At 48.1% G+C, this 19,387-nt stretch overlaps 1 protein-coding gene across 1 annotated transcript in view; it reads left to right on the top strand.

The window, feature by feature from the left end:
• LOC311228721 (1-acyl-sn-glycerol-3-phosphate acyltransferase gamma-like) overlaps positions 1 to 17,424 on the top strand; it is a 68,645-nt gene extending 51,221 nt beyond the window's left edge. Inside the window, exons 7-10 of the mRNA XM_084314660.1 lie at positions 752 to 854; positions 3,533 to 3,608; positions 13,909 to 14,107; positions 14,364 to 17,424. Coding sequence (XP_084170786.1) covers positions 752 to 854; positions 3,533 to 3,608; positions 13,909 to 14,107; positions 14,364 to 14,455 — 470 coding nt within the window. The 3' untranslated portion in view covers positions 14,456 to 17,424. The remainder of the gene's footprint in view (positions 1 to 751; positions 855 to 3,532; positions 3,609 to 13,908; positions 14,108 to 14,363) is intronic.
• The last annotated feature ends 1,963 nt before the right edge of the window (positions 17,425 to 19,387 follow it).

Below are 19,387 nucleotides of genomic sequence, written 5' to 3'. Positions count from 1 at the left end.
GTTGTTTGTGATTCTGCCTAAAGCCAGGACTCGACAGTGCAAGCATTTCTCTCGCATTTGCGACTAAAATAATGTGTGTGAACCAGAACAATTGTTTAGTAGCACATGTGCAAGTAAAGATTATATCCTACAAGCTGACAGTTCAATGACCTAAACTAACGTTAGCTGCTAATGTCAACTAAGCTGGTCCCAAAACAGTTAAACTAACCCTGGAGCCCTGGAGCTGAGCCCGAGACACACTCTCTCTCTCTCTCTCTCTCTCTCTCTCTCTCTCTCTCTCTCTCTCTCTCTCTCTCTCTCTCTCTCTCTCAAGTCAAGTCAAGAGTTTTAATTGTCACGGCATACAGGTATACAATGAAATGCGGGTGGTCTTGCCCGTAACGATGTGCAATACAGTGGTACAACATATAATAGAATCAAAAAATGAAAAAACAACATTGTGCAGTAAACAGGCAACAGGTAACATGGAGTGACATCTCGGTATCTGTACATAGTTATTTACAGAGCATATGGGACATGCTAGTTAGCTTTGGTAGTGCAATACACTACTCTCTTGTCTGCTGTCTCTCTGTCCATTGACATGATTTTAAGTAGCCAAATGTTATACAAATGTTAGCTGAAATATAAAATCATTAAGTCTGCCTCTCACTTGGCCTTCAGATACAAAGGGCACACAAAAAGACACAAAAGGATGCAAAGGTACATGGGATTTCTTTATTGCCTTCTCTAATTCTTATTTTGTTGTCGTCAGTCACTGCGGTTTACGACGTGACACTCAACTTCAAAGACAAGCAGACCCCCACTCTCCTGGGCATCGTCAATGGCAAGAAGTACAGAGCGGACCTGAGCGTGAGGTAGGCACCACTCAGCATACAGTACATTCAGTTTCCTGTTAGTCATTTAGTCAGGTTGTGATAATGATGATGCATAAGAGCTGACAATCCCCACCCCCTCCCCTCTCCTCCTCTGGTCTGCTTTTCTGAGCTGGAAAACTGATGATGTGTTTTAAATCTTCCTACCAAGCACCTTTTTTTTGTACTGTAACAATGAGAATGGACAAGGAGAGAGCACTCACACTCTTGGATTGTTGCCCGAACACGTTTATGGTCTCTGAACAATTTGTCTAATACCCAGAGAAAATTGAGAGGGAACAAACCCAAGACAGAGGGAAAAAAAACACTGCTGGGAAACACGGGTCTCATGCCCTTGAAAATATCATGAAATCACAAAATGATCGCGTTTCATCTCACTGTTAAAAAAAAAAGAGAGAAAAAAAGCCTATTCTAGCCTTTCATTTTGACATTGCAGGGTAATCAGAGGTGTAATTAATAACTTTAATTATGGTCCCGTTCCATGAAGGCGAGATAGCACACACAATACCAGGGCCCTGGCCTTGACAAACCTAAATGGAACGGGACTGTAATTAAAGTTATTAATTACACCTCTGTTTACCCTGCAACGACATGTCAAAATGAAAGGGCAACAATTCTGTTCACTATAAATAATGGCAGAATTTCATAAAGCTGCCGTGACGTCAGGTTGGTCATGTCCCACAATGCACCACACCATGCCAGAGCACTGCTTGCTGTAATGTAAACGCCTTCTAGCGTTAGTTTTCACATCAGATTTCTTACGCTGACTGTCCACACAAGTGACCAGATCAGATTTGTGTGTTCAGAAAATGTACAATAATAATTAGCTGAGTGCATCTACATTGGCTGTCATAGTAACAACGCAGGTGTGGGCACGTTGCTGTTGCCATCTTTGATCTCCTTATTTTGTCTTAGTTTTATTATTATTATTATTATTATTATTATTATTATTATTATTATTATTATTATTATTATTATTATTATTATTATTAATAATATTATTAATAATATTATTATTATTATTATTATTATTATTATTATTATTATTATTATTATTATTATTATTATTATTATTATTATTATTATTATTATTATTATTATTAATAAACAATTGGGCCATTTCAATATATTTGCACTTCAGAAGGCATTTGACTTATTTCTCAAGGTTAAAAAACGAACAGAAAGCATGTAACACCACGGTATTGAAATGGGAAGCTAGCACACACAGTTCCCACCCTGTCCCTCTCCTTATCTCAAAGTGTCATCAGTAAAGGTTCTTTGGCTACTTTATGCAGTGACTTCAGCACAAGTGTAGATGTAAAATGTCTATCTCTGAAGAGAGATGCATTCCTTAAGATAACCTTAAACTGATTACAGGACTGTGGCGCTTTCTGGTGAGGCAGATACTTTTTCTAGCAGCTGGCTGTAGAGCTGCCGCGGTATTGATGTTTTCCTTACCGCACGGATTTGCAAAATATTTCCTACCGCGCGGTTATTACCGCACGCACAAAAAAAAATAAAAAAGTTTGAATGCATTTTTTTTTTAGTAGTAGTCTACTTTTTATAGCATATAGCCTGCCTCTAGTCTAAATGTCGATCTTTAGAGGATGACTTTGCAGCATGAATATTGTTTGGGATTCAGCAAGCACGCATTAGTTATTGAAAGTGAAACACGGATTCGAAGTTTACCCTCTGGTCGTGCGCCGTTCACTCGGTGTCGCGGGCAGGGGTGGTTACCCCCCCGACCCTTTCTTATTATTATTACTATAAAGTTACTACTTTATAATAAAGGCATTCGTTTTGTGGCATTACCATTATATAGTTATACGTTCAATAACATCAGCGTATTTACCGGACCATCTCAGTTCCTTTCTTTGCTCAGAGCGTGCTGAGTTGTCCCATTCTGCGGTCTGTTAATAAAGTTTTCAATCAGACAAGTGTATAGAACGAAGGGCTTTTATTATAACATTCGTTGCAGACAATAAAATCATTATGTCTCGTTTAGTACTCCCGAGGAGCGATGGTAGTCCACTCCGGCGGGGAGTTAAAGCTAACGTTATTAGCCGTATTGTGATGAGCTCTGATCAATGGCTGACATTCAGGATGTAAAAAACTGCAGGACGCTCCCAACGTGTGACGCGTCTCTCTTCTGACCAATCAGTGGTCTGCAATGTTTCACGTGACTTTTCTGGTAGCCAATAGGGTCGCTTGGAACCTCGATGGAGGAGTAGGGTATATCTGCAGAGCCGCAAGCCCAACGAGAGGGGGGTACTTCATTATTATTATTATAAAAAACAGCGGTGATGCGGTATTCAGCCTACTCTGCGGTGGCCGTGATGTAACAGCGATACCGCGGTAATGCGGTAATCGCGGCAGCTCTAGCTGGCTGTAATTTGTATTGGAATTTGTAAAATGGATATCTAGTCAAATTAACGTTAATGACCAAAGCCTGGCCAATGTTAATGGCCAAAAAAAATCTGATCTGAGCCGGCTGTCAGAACAAACCCACAGTTACTTGCAAAAAAGTAGCAAGTAACCCGTTTTACCTGCATAATCTGTGGTGAACTTGAGTGGGAGCCATCTGGTGGTTGAAGATGTGTATAATCAGACTCCAACTTGGCTCTGTACTGTAATGATAATTCACTCTCTTTCCCTCCCAGGCGGTTTCCCGTGGAGGAGATCCCAGATGACGAGAAAGAGTGTGCCAACTGGCTCCACAAGCTCTACCAGGAAAAGGTACGACTACGGCCAGTCGGCCACTTAAGATGTCTTTCAAATTGCACACCAACCTGTTAAAGTTAAAGATGCATTTACTAAGATGTCAATTATTTGAAATGATTTGAAACAACTCCACAGCCAACACAGCCACAGACTCAACCCCACAGCCAACAGAATCAACCCTACAGCCAACACAGCCACAGACTCAACCCCACAGCCAACAGACTCAACCCCACAGCCAACACAACCACAGACTCAACCCAACAGCCAACACAGCCACAGACTCAACCACACAGCCACATACTCAACCGCACAGCCAACACAGCCACAGACTCAACCCCACAGCCAACACAACCACAGACTCAACCACACAGCCAACACAGCCACAGACTCAACCCCACAGCCAACACAGCCACAGACTCAACCCAACAGCCAACACAGCCACAGACTCAACCGCACAGCCAACACAGCCACAGACTCAACCCAACAGCCAACACAGCCACAGACTCAACCACACAGCCAACACAGCCACAGACTCAACCACACAGCCACATACTCAACCGCACAGCCAACACAGCCAACAGACTCAACCACACAGCCACATACTCAACCGCACAGCCAACACAGCCACATACTCAACCCCACAACCAACACAGCCACAGACTCAACCACACAGCCACATACTCAACCACACAGCCAACACAGCCACAGACTCAACCCCACAGCCAACAGACTCAACCACACAGCCAACACAGCCACAGACTCAACCCCACAGCCAACAGACTCAACCACACAGCCAACAGACTCAACCACACAGCCAACACAACCACAGACTCAACCGCACAGCCAACACAGCCACAGACTCAACCACACAGCCAACACAGCCACAGACTCAACCACACAGCCAACACAGCCACAGACTCAACCACACAGCCAACACAGCCACAGACTCAACCCCACAGCCAACACAGCCACAGACTCAACCACACAGCCAACACAGCCACAGACTCAACCACACAGCCAACACAGCCACAGACTCAACCACACAGCCAACACAGCCACAGACTCAACCCCACAGCCAACACAGCCAACAGACTCAACCCCACAGCCAACAGACTCAACCACACAGCCAACACAGCCACAGACTCAACCACACAGCCAACACAGCCACAGACTCAACCCCACAGCTACATGGTTTGCATTTCTTAGTTAAAGCATCAATAATTGGCCAATATTTTGTATGAGGTTGCTGTTGAATTGAGAGGAATGTGCATTTGATTTATTATTTGGTAGATATTCTCAATACTCAATAACCCATGGATGGGCAAGTAGTAGTAGCATCTTCTTTGACTTTATTTTAAATAATTTAACTGCTGTGTGTGTGTGTGTGTGTGTGTGTGTGTGTGTGTGTGTGTGTGTGTGTGTGTGTGTGTGTGTGTGTGTGTGTGTGTGTGTGTGTGTGTGTGTGTGTGTGTGTGTGTGTGTGTGTGTATGTGTGAGTGAGTGAGTGAGTAGGTGAGTGAGTGAGTGAGTGAGTGAGTGAGTGAGTGAGTGAGTGAGATATTTGGTTGGATAGGCGAAAAGCAAGAATGATTTATTTACAGAATTGACATGAAAGCTTATGAGATTATTTAGTGTGCATCACAAACTGGCCAATTGTCCATGAAACAATGTACAACAAATTCACTGATTGCAACTTGATTATTATTAATTATGTTCCCAACAGAAAACTTTGTTACCATCTGCAATACAAGTATATATACATCATCTGTTTTATATAAAGTTTTCAGTCTGTTCACCTTATTCCAATCATTTCTATTGCAGTAAAATAGGTTTAAATATCTATACTTGGCGCCAGAGTATCGATAACGTGTCACAAGAGGCAGTACGATGATATATTGCAGTATTGATTTTTTGTCCCACCCCTAACCCATATCTACATGTTGCGATTAATGCTTAATGTCAGAAAGTCCCTGTTGGGAGGTCGTCACGACTTCAGTCTGTCAAGGGTCCAGCTCAGAAAACCTAGGCAGAAACATGGATGTCCACATTAGAAGAAAGCCTCTTCCGCACATGCATTGGACTGACCTTAACTGTGCATTAATCTCTATGTTTCAACGCAAATGTTCACATTATTCCACACTGAGTTTACCCTCCCAGCACCCAAGTCCTAAGTCTGCATATTGACCAACTGAGCCCATGGTTGAATAGAAGCAAGCAGGTCATTTGCAGAATTAATTCACACAGCGAGCGAGTGGGCGTGTTGATTAACGTAGACTAACCATGTTCCTTACACAACGATTGGCCTTTTCCCGCTTATAGTTAAATGAAAATGTATGGATTGTGGATAAAAATATATATCTGTGTTATCTTCATTCTCTTAAATTTCATTCCTGACCGAGGACGAGACACACAAGGCCTTTGTCTCATCAAGATTTGAGCTAGTTTGTGAGGTGCGACCAATATGTTCCAAGTGTGGAGGCGCATTGCCTCGAGGACTGCAGCAACGTTGTACATTTATATTAAATGTGTGCTTATCACAGTGTTCTTCTAGCCTGTATGAAACAATTCATAAGTGGTCATAATTTGTTAAATAGGTCAGCCTTTTCTCAATAATGCTTTGAAATGGGAGATTTTTTTAATATCAAGTCAAGATGATATGCTGGCCAGCTTGCTCCTCTGTCTGACTGAGGATGAGATATGAAATGTTGTTTGCTCATCATCCAAAAACCTTTTTTTAAAGATTTATTTTTTGGCGTTTTATCGCTTTATTGCTACTGGGCAGTCCAGTAGAGAGAGACAGAGGAGGAATGGGAGACAGAATGGGGGGAAGACATTCGGCAAATAACGACGGGTTCGGGAGTCGAACCCGGGTCGGCCGTGTGGTTCGCCACTGGGGCGCCCATCCAAAAACCTTTAAATAAATTAACACTTTAAACCTAAACCAAGCGCAGTATTTCCACACGTCTGCCACCGAAGCCATGTCTGCCACATTTAGCATGCTGTGTGCTAAATGTGCGAAAAGGGCAACTGCAGGCAATGCCGGCACCCGATTCTCTGGGTTCTCCAGAATTCATGTGTGAAAGAGGCTTATCACGCCATATTGACATGACATGAGATAGCCGCATCTCTGAAAACTCAGTTGAGAAATAACTAACTTTTGTCCTACGTGGAATTCAGATTTCAAGGCACGGTCCAAGCCTTTTGACAGTCGCATCAGCCAGAAATCCCAGTCCCCCCCCCCCACACTCACACACTCTTAGATCTATAATTCATCCCAGAGGGCCAGCTTTCATTCTGTGTGTAAGAACAGTCAAAACACCTGACAGATGCATGTTACAGATAATCAATCAGTTATTAAATGGTGAATAGTGGTAGACTGATATGGGTTTTTCAATGGCCAATACCGATATTATTTGGCCAATATACTGTATGATGACAATATGTTTTATTTTATTTTATTTAATGAATTTGAATGATTTTTTATTAATTCTAATAAAACCAAAAAATACATTGGGTTATCCTGTAGATGTGAGAACTGGAGTCTGGAGCACAGCCCAATTGCTGAATACACGAGAAGAGAAAGGAGCGGTTTCAAGGGTGTTTAATGGAAATTGAGCAACACAGGAATTGGGGGGAAATAGAACGGGGTTAATGTTCTGTCCTGTGGCTGCCACGGCGGCAGTGAGCGAGCAAGCGGTCCTGGTGCTTGTCGGGGGAGCTGCTGGGTATAGGTGAATAGGTGTTCCTCTTCGGGAACAGGTGACGTCCAGACAGGGACGCTGGAGCTGCTGGGTGGCAGCGGGAGATTAGGTGTTCCTCTTCGGGAACAGGTGACGTCCAGACAGGGACGCTGGAGCTGCTGGGTGGCAGCGGGAGATTAGGTGTTCCTCTTCGGGAACAGGTGACGTCCAGACAGGGACGGCGGTCCTTTGGGGCACAGGAGAGAAACGGGTTAGAGTAAGCCAATACACAGAGGGTGTCTAGCAGTAGAGCTTTCGTCAGAGACGTCGTACCTGGACTGTGGTAATTAATACCACAACCGCTTCTGGTCAGCGTCGAGGTGTAGATATAGTCCCCTCATCAAGGGAGGATAGGGTGCAGCTGGGGAGAGTGGGGTGCTTGCCCGTGTGTGAATTAGGGGGATGGAATACAGCTGGGTGAATGAGGGTGAAGGAAGGGGTGACTGAAGAAAGAGAGGATGATGAGGAGTGCGCAGTGGATAGAGAGGGGGATGAAGAGGAGCGTGTGGAGGACGTGAGGGGAAAAGGAGGGGGAGTGAAGTAGGCCCGTGCTGTGATTATGACAGGACCCCCCCCTCGACGGGCGCCTCCCGGCGGCCCATGCTTGTCAGGGTGAGCCCGATGAAAGTCCTGGACGAGAGTTGGGTCCAGGATCATTGGCCGGGAGATCCAGCTCCGTTCCTCCGGGCCGTAGCCCTCCCAGTCGACCAGGTACTGGAAGCCGCGTCGCCGCACGTCCAGCAACTCCCGGACCACGTAGGCCGGGTGGTCGTCTATCACCAGCGGAGGAGGGGGCTCTGGAGCAGGGGGAGAGAGGGGACTGGAGACCACCGGTTTGAGCTGGGAGACATGGAAGGAAGGGTGAATGCGCATATGGGGGGGGAGCTGGAGCTTGACAACAGAGGGATTAATGAGGGACAGGATCTTGTAGGGCCCCACGAAACGGATTTGAGTGGCAGGTCCCGAGACGAGAGCCATACCATCTGACCTGGTACATAGGCGGGAGCCGGGGTCCGGTGGCGGTCGGCGAAGCGCCGGTTCTGGTCCGCAGTCCGGAGCTGCGCAGCCCTCGTCTCCTCCCAGATCGTCCTGCAGCGACGGAGATGGTCCTGCACCGACGGCACGGCGATCTCCTCTTCCTGGGCAGGGAACAGCGGGGGTTGGTAGCCCAAAGATGACTCAAAGGGGGACTGACCTGTGGCCGCCGAAGAGAGGGAATTGTGGGCGTATTCCACCCATGGCAGGAAGGCGCTACAGCCGGAGGGGTCCCGGGCTGTCACGCAGCGGAGAGCGGATCCCAGGTCCTGGTTGGCCCGCTCCGACTGGCCGTTGGTCTGAGGGTGGAACCCGGAGGAGAGGCTGACCGTGGCCCCCAGAGCCCGACAGAAAGCCCTCCAGACCTGGGATATGAACTGAGGGCCTCTGTCGGAGACGATGTCAGCTGGGATCCCATGGAGCCGGAAGACGTGGAGTACCATCAGGTCAGCAGTCTTTGCAGCAAAGGGGAGTTTGGGGAGAGCAACGAAGTGCACAGCCTTTGAGAAACGGTCAACAATGGTGTTGATGGCAGTGTTACCGTGTGAGAGGGGAAGGCCGGTGACGACGTCCAGGGCGACGTGCGACCAGGGCCGACCGGGGACTGGGAGTGGGCGAAGGAGTCCGGCGGGCGGTCGGTGGGAGGCCTTCGCACGAGCACACACGGTGCACGCCAGGACGAAAGCGCGGGTGTCCTCTCTCATAGTGACCCACCAGAAGTGCCTCTTCAGCAGAGATAGTGTCCGGTCGATCCCCGGGTGGCACGCAAACCGGGAAGCGTGAACCCACTCGAGCACCTGGGAGCGGACGAGGTAGCCGGTTAGGTGGACCGTTACCTGGGTCCGGCTGGGCACGCTGTGCCTCCCTGACGTCGGACTGGATCTCCCAGGTGGCGGTGGCCACCAGACATGAGGTAGAGAGGATGGTGTCGGGGTGTGTGGACCCCTCCTCAGGGACGAACTGCCGGGAGAGGGCGTCTGGCTTGGTGTTCTTGGAACCAGGCCGGTAGGTCAGGGTGAAGTTAAACCTAGCAAAGAACAGCGCCCAGCGAGCCTGGCGGGAGTTCAGGCGCTTGGCCGTTGAGACGTAGGCGAGGTTCTTGTGGTCCGTCCAAACCAGGAAGGGAACCTCCGATCCCTCCAGCCAGTGCCTCCATTCCTCCAGGGCTAGCTTGACCGCCAGGAGCTCCAGGTTCCCGATGTCGTAGTTGACCTCGGCTGGGGTTAGGCGGCGTGAGAAAAAGGCGCAGGGGTGCAGCTTCTGGTCGGTGGCAGAGCGCTGGGAAAGAACCGCCCCTACTCCGGTGCAGGAGGCGTCCACCTCCACCACGAACTGGCGGGACGTGTCCGGCTGGACGAGGATGGGAGCGGTGGTGAAGCGCCGGCGCAGCTCGGCGAAGGCGGAGTCCACTGCGTTGGACCAGACGAAGGGCACCGAAGGCGAGGTGAGTTGGGTGAGAGGCGCCGCGACCAGGCTGTAGTCCCTGATGAAGCGCCGATAAAAGTTGGCGAATCCCAGGAAGCGTTGGAGCTGTTTAACGTTGGTGGGACGGGGCCAGTCGGACACCGCTCTGATCTTCTCGGGGTCCGCCCGGATCTTGCTGCCCTCTATGATGTAGCCAAGGAAGCCGATGGAGGAGACGTGGAACTCACACTTCTCCGCCTTGACAAACAGCTTGTTCTCTAGAAGACGCTGGAGGACCCGGCGGACGTGCTGGACATGCTCCTCCATGGAGCGGGAGAAGATCAGGATGTCATCTAGGTAGACGAATACAGAGCGGTGGAGTACGTCACGGAGAACGTCATTGACGAGGGCCTGGAAGACAGCAGGGGCGTTGGTCAGACCGAAAGGCATTACCTTGTACTCGAAGTGGCCGAGTGGTGTCTTGAAGGCCGTCTTCCACTCGTCTCCTTCCCGCATGCGGACAAGGTGGTAGGCGTTCCTGAGGTCCAGTTTTGTGAAGATGGTGGCACCTTGCAGGGGCTCAAAAGCAGAGTCGATTAAAGGTAGGGGGTATTTGTTCTTTACCGTGATGTTGTTGAGACCCCGGTAATCGATACAGGGGCGAAGGGAACAATCCTTCTTGGAAACGAAGAAGAATCCTGCGCCGACAGGAGAGGAAGAGGGGGTGATTATGCCCGAGGCCAGGGATTCGTGATCGTACTTCTCCATTGATTCTCTCTCTGGGCGTGAGAGGTTGAACAGGCGACTAGCGGGGAGTGGCGCCCCGGGGAGTAAATCAATGGCGCAGTCATATTGGCGATGGGGAGGCAGGGAGAGAGCCTGTTGTTTGCTGAAAACTGCCTTCAAATCGTGGTAGGCCGGCGGAATAGCAGACAGATCTATGTTCTCTTTGGGGGGGTACGAACCGGCGCCCTCTAGTGGCGGCCGAGCCGACTGTAGACAAGCGACGTGACAGTGGGCGCTCCAGCTGGTCACCAGGCCGGTAGGCCAATTGATAACGGGATTGTGTAACTTGAGCCAAGGCATGCCAAGGACAATGGGATTGTGGGGAGAGTTGGTAACGTGAAACCGAATACTCTCGCTGTGATTCCCGGATAGCAGAAGGCGAAGGGGTATGGTGTGGCGAGTAATCCGCGTAAGTAGTTTCCTGTTTAACCCCCAGGCGTCGCGGGGTATCGGCAGGGCGTCAGTAGGGATGTTGTAACGGGAGACTACTCCGGCGTCGATGAGGTTCTCGTCGGCCCCTGAGTCAACCAGGGCAGATAACGGGAGTGTTTGGTTATTCAGACACAGCGTGGCGCGGAATGACATGTTTGGGCCAGAGCTGGGAGCGACATCTGGACTCGAACAGACGCCCAGCGCTACTGTCGAGCCCCGTCGTTTGGGGCGAAGCGGGCATGAGACAATAGAGTGTCCTGTTTGGCCGCAGTACAGGCATGCTCCTGTGGCGAGCCTGTGTTGGCGCTCGCTGGGGGGAAGACGTGAGCGGTCGAGATCCATGGGCTCGGAGGAACTATTTTCTTCAGCGCGGGCGGCGCGACGAGGCGGATCGGGTATAGGCGAACGAGCGGTGCTAGCCTTCTCTCGACGACGTTCCCGAAGACGCAGGTCCAGTTCCCTGGCCAAATGGATTAGCTCGCTCAGGGAGGTGGGTCTTTCTTTGGACGCAAGCTCGTCTTTAATAGCGTCGTTCAAGCCCTGGCGGAATGCGCCTCGCAACGGTGTGTCCCCCCAGTCGGAGCCGGCGGCGAGGATGTGGAAATCGATAGCGTATTCGCTTACGCTGCGGCTTCCCTGGCGGATCGAAAACAGGCCGGAGGCCCCCTCTGAGCCATCTGGAGGGTGGTCAAACACTTTACGCATGTCGTCGACGTACTCGGAGTACGAAGTACAGAGGAAGGAATTATTAAAGTGGAGAGCGGTGGCCCATCTCAACGCCGCGCCTGTGAGCAGCGCCGACAGGTAAGCTACTTTAGACCTATCGCTGTGAAACGTGTGGGGTTGTTGTTCGAACGAGCACTGGAATAAAAACGCACGGCATTTGGAGACGCTTCCATCGTAACGCTCTGGTGCGGGGACAGGGGGTTCTCTATGCGGGGGGCTTGGTGCAGCGGGGGAAGCGGCTGGTAGGGCCTGCTGTGCCAGGTGTGCCTCAATACGGCGATATTGTGTTTCTCGCTCCGCAGAGCCGTGTGCGAGAGCGGTAAGCTGAGCAATGATGTCATCCAACGAGTGAGCGAGTTGGTCTACCCGAGCATTCTGGTCGTCGGTAATACTCACGGGCTCCCCTTGAAACTTCCTCTTACGTGATGGAGGTGTATCCTCCTCCTCGGTCTCGAGTACAGCTGGTGCTGACATCTTGGTCGTGGTATACTGTGAGAACTGGAGTCTGGAGCACAGCCCAATTGCTGAATACACGAGAAGAGAAAGGAGCGGTTTCAAGGGTGTTTAATGGAAATTGAGCAACACAGGAATTGGGGGGAAATAGAACGGTTAATGTTCTGTCCTGTGGCTGCCACGGCGGCAGTGAGCGAGCAAGCGGTCCTGGTGCTTGTCGGGGGAGCTGCTGGGTGGCAGCGGGTGAATAGGTGTTCCTCTTCGGGAACAGGTGACGTCCAGACAGGGACGCTGGAGCTGCTGGGTGGCAGCGGGAGATTAGGTGTTCCTCTTCGGGAACAGGTGACGTCCAGACAGGGACGCTGGAGCTGCTGGGTGGCAGCGGGAGATTAGGTGTTCCTCTTCGGGAACAGGTGACGTCCAGACAGGGACGGCGGTCCTTTGGGGCACAGGAGAGAAACGGGTTAGAGTAAGCCAATACACAGAGGGTGTCTAGCAGTAGAGCTTTCGGCAGAGACGTCGTACCTGGACAGTGGTAATTAATACCACGACCGCTTCTGGTCAGCGTCGAGGTGTAGATATAGTCCCCTCATCAGGGGAGGATAGGGTGCAGCTGGGGAGAGTGGGGTGCTTGCCCGTGTGTGAATTAGGGGGATGGAATACAGCTGGGTGAATGAGGGTGAAGGAAGGGGTGACTGAAGAAAGAGAGGATGATGAGGAGTGCGCAGTGGATAGAGAGGGGGATGAAGAGGAGCGTGTGGAGGACGTGAGGGGAAAAGGAGGGGGAGTGAAGTAGGCCCGTGCTGTGATTATGACAGTAGATGTCAGAACTTGATTAGCATTTAAGGGGGAGCGGCGTACAATATGTATCAGAAGCGATGTCATTCAACTGTATTATAACATGATATATATTTAACGCTAGCCAGCAACGTTTTTAGATTCACTGTAATTTAGGATGGGAGTAATGTGTCAACATTTAGAAAAGACGATGGTGACTGAGGACATTTAGACAAACATTTACAGCAGGGTGCATGAGAGTTATAGTACAGGGCTCCAAACTATTCTTTTCACCACTTTCCCAAAAGCCTATTTTTGTATATTTGTTTATGTTTGTTGATAGACTTGGTTACAAGCCAAATAGCCAGTCTAAGCAATCTGTATATGTTATTCAGAGTGGCCAATTATATATATTGAGCTTTAAAAGCTAAGAATCTAAGCCTTAAGTCTTAGTCTTGACTAGGCTGCCGATATGGCTGCTGACATGTGAGATCAGATGTCAGATCAGATCAGAGATCAGATCAATTAGATGCCCATTATCTCAGAATGTGAAATATTGGCCAGATGAATCGGTCTATCACTAACGGTGAACCACCACGCTATGCAACACTAACCCATCCATCTATATTCATTGCACACACTCACTTTAAACACTCCCCTTTAACATTCACATTAGACACTTTAAACACTTTTTAACACGACGCCATATTTTATCTATTTATTACTAAAATATTTGCACTACATCCCTACCTCATTTTAGCATTTTGTTTGCATTTTGTACTTTAGTTTGTGTATATTTTGTATAGTGTGGTCTTTATTCTTTTTACTTTCTTTTTTTTTACTGTATGAAGCACAATCTCAGGAGGCTCATACAGAACCAAGCATTTAACTGTAATGTAATGTACCTTTATATGTGACAAATAAAACAAAACTTGAAACTTGAACTTGAACTTCCTGTCCAGGATGCCCTACAGGAACATTACCAGAAGGAGGGCAGTTTCCCGGGCCCTACCATCATCCCACCTCGCAGGCCGTGGACGCTGCTCAACTTCCTGTTCTGGGCCACGCTGCTGCTCTCGCCCCTCATCAACTTCGCCTGCGGGGTGGCCGTCAGCGGCTCTCCCCTCCTCATCATCGGCTTCCTCCTCTTCCTCATCGTAGGTAGGTAATCTGCTACCAGCCAGGCGTCTCTGCAGCTGCAGTAAGCCCGAGCTGTTAGGGTGAAAGTGCTGCTGCTTCCAGAAGCGCTGACGACGACACTTTGGCCACGGCTCGGAAAGAAAACTCTAGCGGTAATGAATTAGTCCCTGTCCTGCAATAAACGCGGAGCTTTTGAAACTGCTGAGGTGTTTGCATTATTTGACATTTGAATTGCTTCCCCTAATCTCCTTCTCTTGTCCCCCCCGGTTCTCCCCAGCCTCCGTAGCTATCCGCCGCCTCATAGGCGTCACCGAGGTGAAGAAAACGGGCTCCAGCTACGGCAACCCGGAGGCCAAGAAACAAAACTAAGAGCATTCCTGTTCCCCTCCCCTCCGCGCTCGGCGGTCTCTGTACACTCGCCCTGCGGTTCCCCCTCCACTCAACTCCTTTCTCCTCCTGCTGCGAGTGCGTCGGTAGGCCGGGGTGAGGGCTAACCCCATTAAACCTAGAGACAAGAGTTAGAGATATTAATAATGACACGAGAAAGAGAGAGAGAGAGCGTAGACCGTCTGTGGACCTTGCTCTTTGGAGTCGGGAGAGAGAGAACACGAGGACTGTCTGGAGCCTGAGAAGGGGAGGTGCAGCGCTGTATGTCCATGCTACTTCTTTACCCCTTAAACAACCCCCAGCTCCCCACCTTCCACCTCGAAATCCCTCTCCCAACAACCTAGCTTGACCCCAGTCCGAGGTCACAGGGACAGCCAATCAGCTCGCCCCACGAGGAAAAACTGTCCCAGTTCTTGCTCCGGGGCTAACCCAACCCCACCTCCACTTCCTGTCCGTCAGCCAACCAGGGAAAGGGATGAGGCGCTCATCCCCTTACCCTGGAAAAACCCCAAGCCTATCAGCAGCTTATCTATTCTCCTGTCCCTTCGTCTGGGGGGTAGTGTGTTTCTGCTGCTGCAGGCCGGTGTGGTTCTACTTGGACGGCAGCCTTCTCTAGCATACAGTATTTCTCCCTCCTTCCTTCCACTAAATTGGGACTCATACTGGGAACCAGCGCCTCGCCCCCCTCCCCTCCCCCGGGCCTGGTTCCCCCCTATTGCTTTTAACCCCCCTTTTTTTAGTTTTGTTTTATTTGACATTTTTTATTCTGTCTCTGCTGTTTTGATAGCATATTTGAAATTTGCGGGGGAATTCTAATGGGCCAGAGATTAAAAAAAAATAAAAAATGTTTTAACAGCAGAGACGGGATCTTCTGAGAGGTTTTGTGTTTTGGTGTCTGTTAACAAACTACTAAAGGGCTCTGAATCTGTTCTCAACAAAGGGTATCTACCACCTGTTACAGATGTGACTCGAGCAGCTGTGGACGCCCCGTAGTACCGATGCCCTCTTGATTCATTCGGACAAATCTTGATTGACTGTTTCTCTCAGCCGACTTGCACGCATAATATCGCCACGCAATTCAGGAAGAGCCAATGATCACGCCCCCCCCCCCCCCCCCCCCCCCTCCACGTCTGATCCCGCAATGTGATCTTAAGATCGACCAGCAACGCCAGTCATTACACTGAAGCAACTCAACGCCACACGCTCATGCGTCACACCTGTCCTTTCACAGTTGCAATGCAGTACATAGTGAAATAATTCATGTTCTGGTTGATGTGACGTATTGCTTCCTCTGTTGACAGACGAGCTCAGTGTCCGCTTACAGAAACAAGTCACTTAGTGTCCTCATCTTGTTCTAGCATTAGAGTTTTGTTGCTGTCCATCTCTTTAGACTGTACAGTAGTAATGTTTAACCTTTGCCTTAATTCAAGCTTGCTTAGGCAAGGGATTGCCCTGTTTGACACCCCCCCCCGTTTTAAAACCACACACCCCCACCCCACCCCAGCCCGTCTCGTCCCAACCCCAACTCTGCTCTTGATTTCTGCATCACATGTTGCCCCCGCTGTGCAGCAGTGCACCATGAGGCTAGCGAGTGTGTTTTCCGTCAAGCTCAACAGCACCACACTGACTGGGTTTAAGCGGTGAAAATGTTTGGGGTTTTTCATCGACAAAAAGAGGTCAACTTGGAAGCCAATTTGGATGCTGGATTGTATTAGCCTCCTTCTCAGTACTTGGGTTAATTCTCTGTAGTTTACTTAAAGCTGCTTAACAGCGCCGGGGAGATTCCTTTTTTTCCCTCAGGTCAGCACAGTGCCCCCTAGGCTCAAGACATTGTTACTGCACCCGCTCTCAACACTTTTCCCTCTCTTTGATTTTTTTTTGACTCATTTTGTGATATGGTGGTAATTTTAACTGTGTCCCTAAGTAAAGCACTCTAGTATACCTCCCCTGAATTGACTAGTGGCATCCCGTGGTCCTAAATGTAAACATGGCACAGTCGCCACATTTCAAGGGAGTATTGTTTCTGTATAGTCGTGCTCTCTCTCCCCCACCCTCCTCTGTGTTATTTGTTTGGGATGATGTGAAGATCCTCGTCACTCCTTCAGAGCGACATCCATCCTGTTTCACCTGTTTCATTGTACCAAGTCTCCACCGCCCCCAAAGATTTTTAGTTAATTTTTTATTGAATTTTATCTTAGTGTTCTATCTTTAACCAGGACAGGTTCATGCAAGCCTTAATAGACAGAGTGCTGCTTCATTTGTTTTGTGTGGACATTTGGATGCTTACCTACCTACCGCGCCCCCCCCCCCCCCCCCCCCCCCCCACACACACACACACACACACACATATACAAACATGCACACGCCTCCTTACCCTAGTAGTGAAGGAGGTGGAAGAGAGGAGACCCATCCATGGGATATGGCACACTGGAAACCCAATTGTTGGGCTTTAACCTCCGTTAAGTAGCTTTGTTGCGAGGCTGAAGATGTGAAGGATTAAAGAGAAGATCTGCTCCTTTCATCTCAGCCCATAGATGTTCGTTTGAAGAGACCTTCCTCTCCTCCCCTTTTAAACCCAATATCAGGCCCTTGTGCAATCCCCCCCCCAGGTAGTCAGCCTGTAAAAGGTGTATGTTACTGAGAAAAAGGACAATGTGGAGAAGTTGTAAAGTTTATTTGAAACTCTTTCTTATTTTATTACACTGGAGTTTTTTTTTCTCAGTCGAACAAAAAGAAAATCTCCACTGTAACGTATCTCATTGTGTGTTGAGTTCTTGAGTTCAAAGGTTTAAATGACATTAGAGAACTGCAATCCGACTTCTTTTTTTTTGGCTTGAAGGTAATTCACATAGAGGCACCTCTTTAGTCAGCTTTTATTTATTTGTCTTTTTTCTAAGTCTCTTTGTATCTGTTTCTTCAAATAAACAATTAAGAATATTAAAAGAATTTAAACACAATTTTGCATTCCTATTGGAATTCTTTGGATATGTGTGAAGTTTGTCAGTGCTCACTTTGAGCTCAGTGCCAGCCAGGGGGAAACACACACACACACACCGGAGGGACGAGAAGCTGCTTCTATCGCCGTCTCATACATTCCACATGACCTCTTTCCCTAAGGCACGGATCACCATCAACATCCAATCGCCTCTCATTTGCCATCGCTTCCAGCACCTTCGCAGGTCTTGCCATACTGAGGAACGAAGGCAGACACACTATGAGTGTGCCCATGTCCCGAGAGGCTGTATATAATGAAAATATATACATGTTGTAAACGATGAATGTCATACAACCCTTTTAGAAATGACAGAGATGTAGCTTTGCTATCTTATTCTCTGAATGACGGGCCATGCAGCTACTACCAAATGTACCATTGATCCATAGTATCCCCCTGAAACCCATAGTAGAATTTCATTTGTTTTATAAAGTAGCCTATTGCAGATTGCAGAAGACGATTGAACAGCCTTCAGGATAAAGTCTCCAAAAGTATCTGTTATGGTTTTGCTGAATAGTGACTTTTTATTTGAGCTGTAAACTCCGGTAGCCACTCCTTGTCATAAAAACCCGTAATCCGATTAAGGTGACCCGTAATCATAGACGATTACATTTATCAAACAATGACTTCGTAATTAATCATGCCGTATAAAATTTTGACGCTGTGACATTAGCATGACGTGCGTTGCAGCGCGCACACACACTGAACAGACAATGGCAATGGAACAGCTGTTGCCTATAGCTGTTGCATTCACCCAGAATCACCCTGAATTCAAATGTAAATCAAAAGTCTTTGAAGCTGAAAGAGTTCGACTCCGGGTGTTGTTATTAATGCATGTTTAGCTGCTGGGTTCATCCATACAAAGACCATTTGGATTTTCAGAGACCCCCAAGTTTCAAGTTTCTTTAATAGTTGTCATACAGAAGTACAGAATACTTTTGTACAAAATGCTTCTTACTGTTGCGCTCCAGAGACTGTGCAAGACAAGATAAGTATGAAATAAAAACATAGTAAAATTAGAAGTAAAAAAAAGAGGTCACAGTGTTCAGTTTAGACATATGTACAATGTTCGATGCAGAATAGACGTAGTTACCATACAATATACAATACTGTGCAGTGTACTAATATACAATGCTATATAGTGCAAGGCAGAAATGGAGAAATGGGACGAGGTGCAATTTAGGTACAATTCACAGTAGGTGTACGAGTTGTAGTGCAAATCCTTTATCAATAAATATAAAGTGTAAGTGTGTTTGTGTGATCTAAAGTGTGGAGAGTGGGTGCTGCAGTGTGTTGTTTGTTTGAGTGAGTGTGGGTGTGTGTGCTGTGTGCATTTGATGGTTGTTGCATAGTGATTATTGTTCGTTTAGCGATTATTGTTCGTTTAGCAGCCTGATGGCCTGGGGATAGAAGCTTCTTCTGAGTCTTTCTGTGCTCGCCTTAAGACTCCGGTATCGCTTGCCTGACGGTGGGCCACCGTAATACTGGTAATAGGTAAGAAGAGACCCTCTTCTTGGACCTAATAAGGTTTTGTCGATAATCCAATGTACAGTTACCCCCACCCCACCTCCTACAATGTACAGTTTCTTCGTCAAATGTATCTCTTTATTTTTTATTACGATTTTTGTATCACAAACAGTACTGTATTTGTAAATCTGGTATGTCATAAATGTATAGATGTAGCAGTACTGTCTATCTGTATGTCATGTATGTCATATGTTATGATGAATTGAAAATGGGGGACCCTGATTGTACCCATTCTGCAATCTGTTAATAACATTTTTGATTGAAAACTTTATTAGCCTAACAGATTGCAGAATGGGTACAATACAGTATGGCTCAATACAAAACAAACTGCTAAGAGGATTCAGACCAGAAAAATACTTTCGTCTTGTTTACATCGGGGTCCCCCATTTTCAATT

Source organism: Notolepis coatsorum, assembly GCF_963971535.1.
Source record: "Notolepis coatsorum genome assembly, chromosome: 5".
NCBI lineage: Eukaryota > Metazoa > Chordata > Actinopteri > Aulopiformes > Paralepididae > Notolepis > Notolepis coatsorum.
Note: the sequence above shows the minus strand (reverse complement) of the source record. Positions and strands in the feature narration are given on the sequence as shown.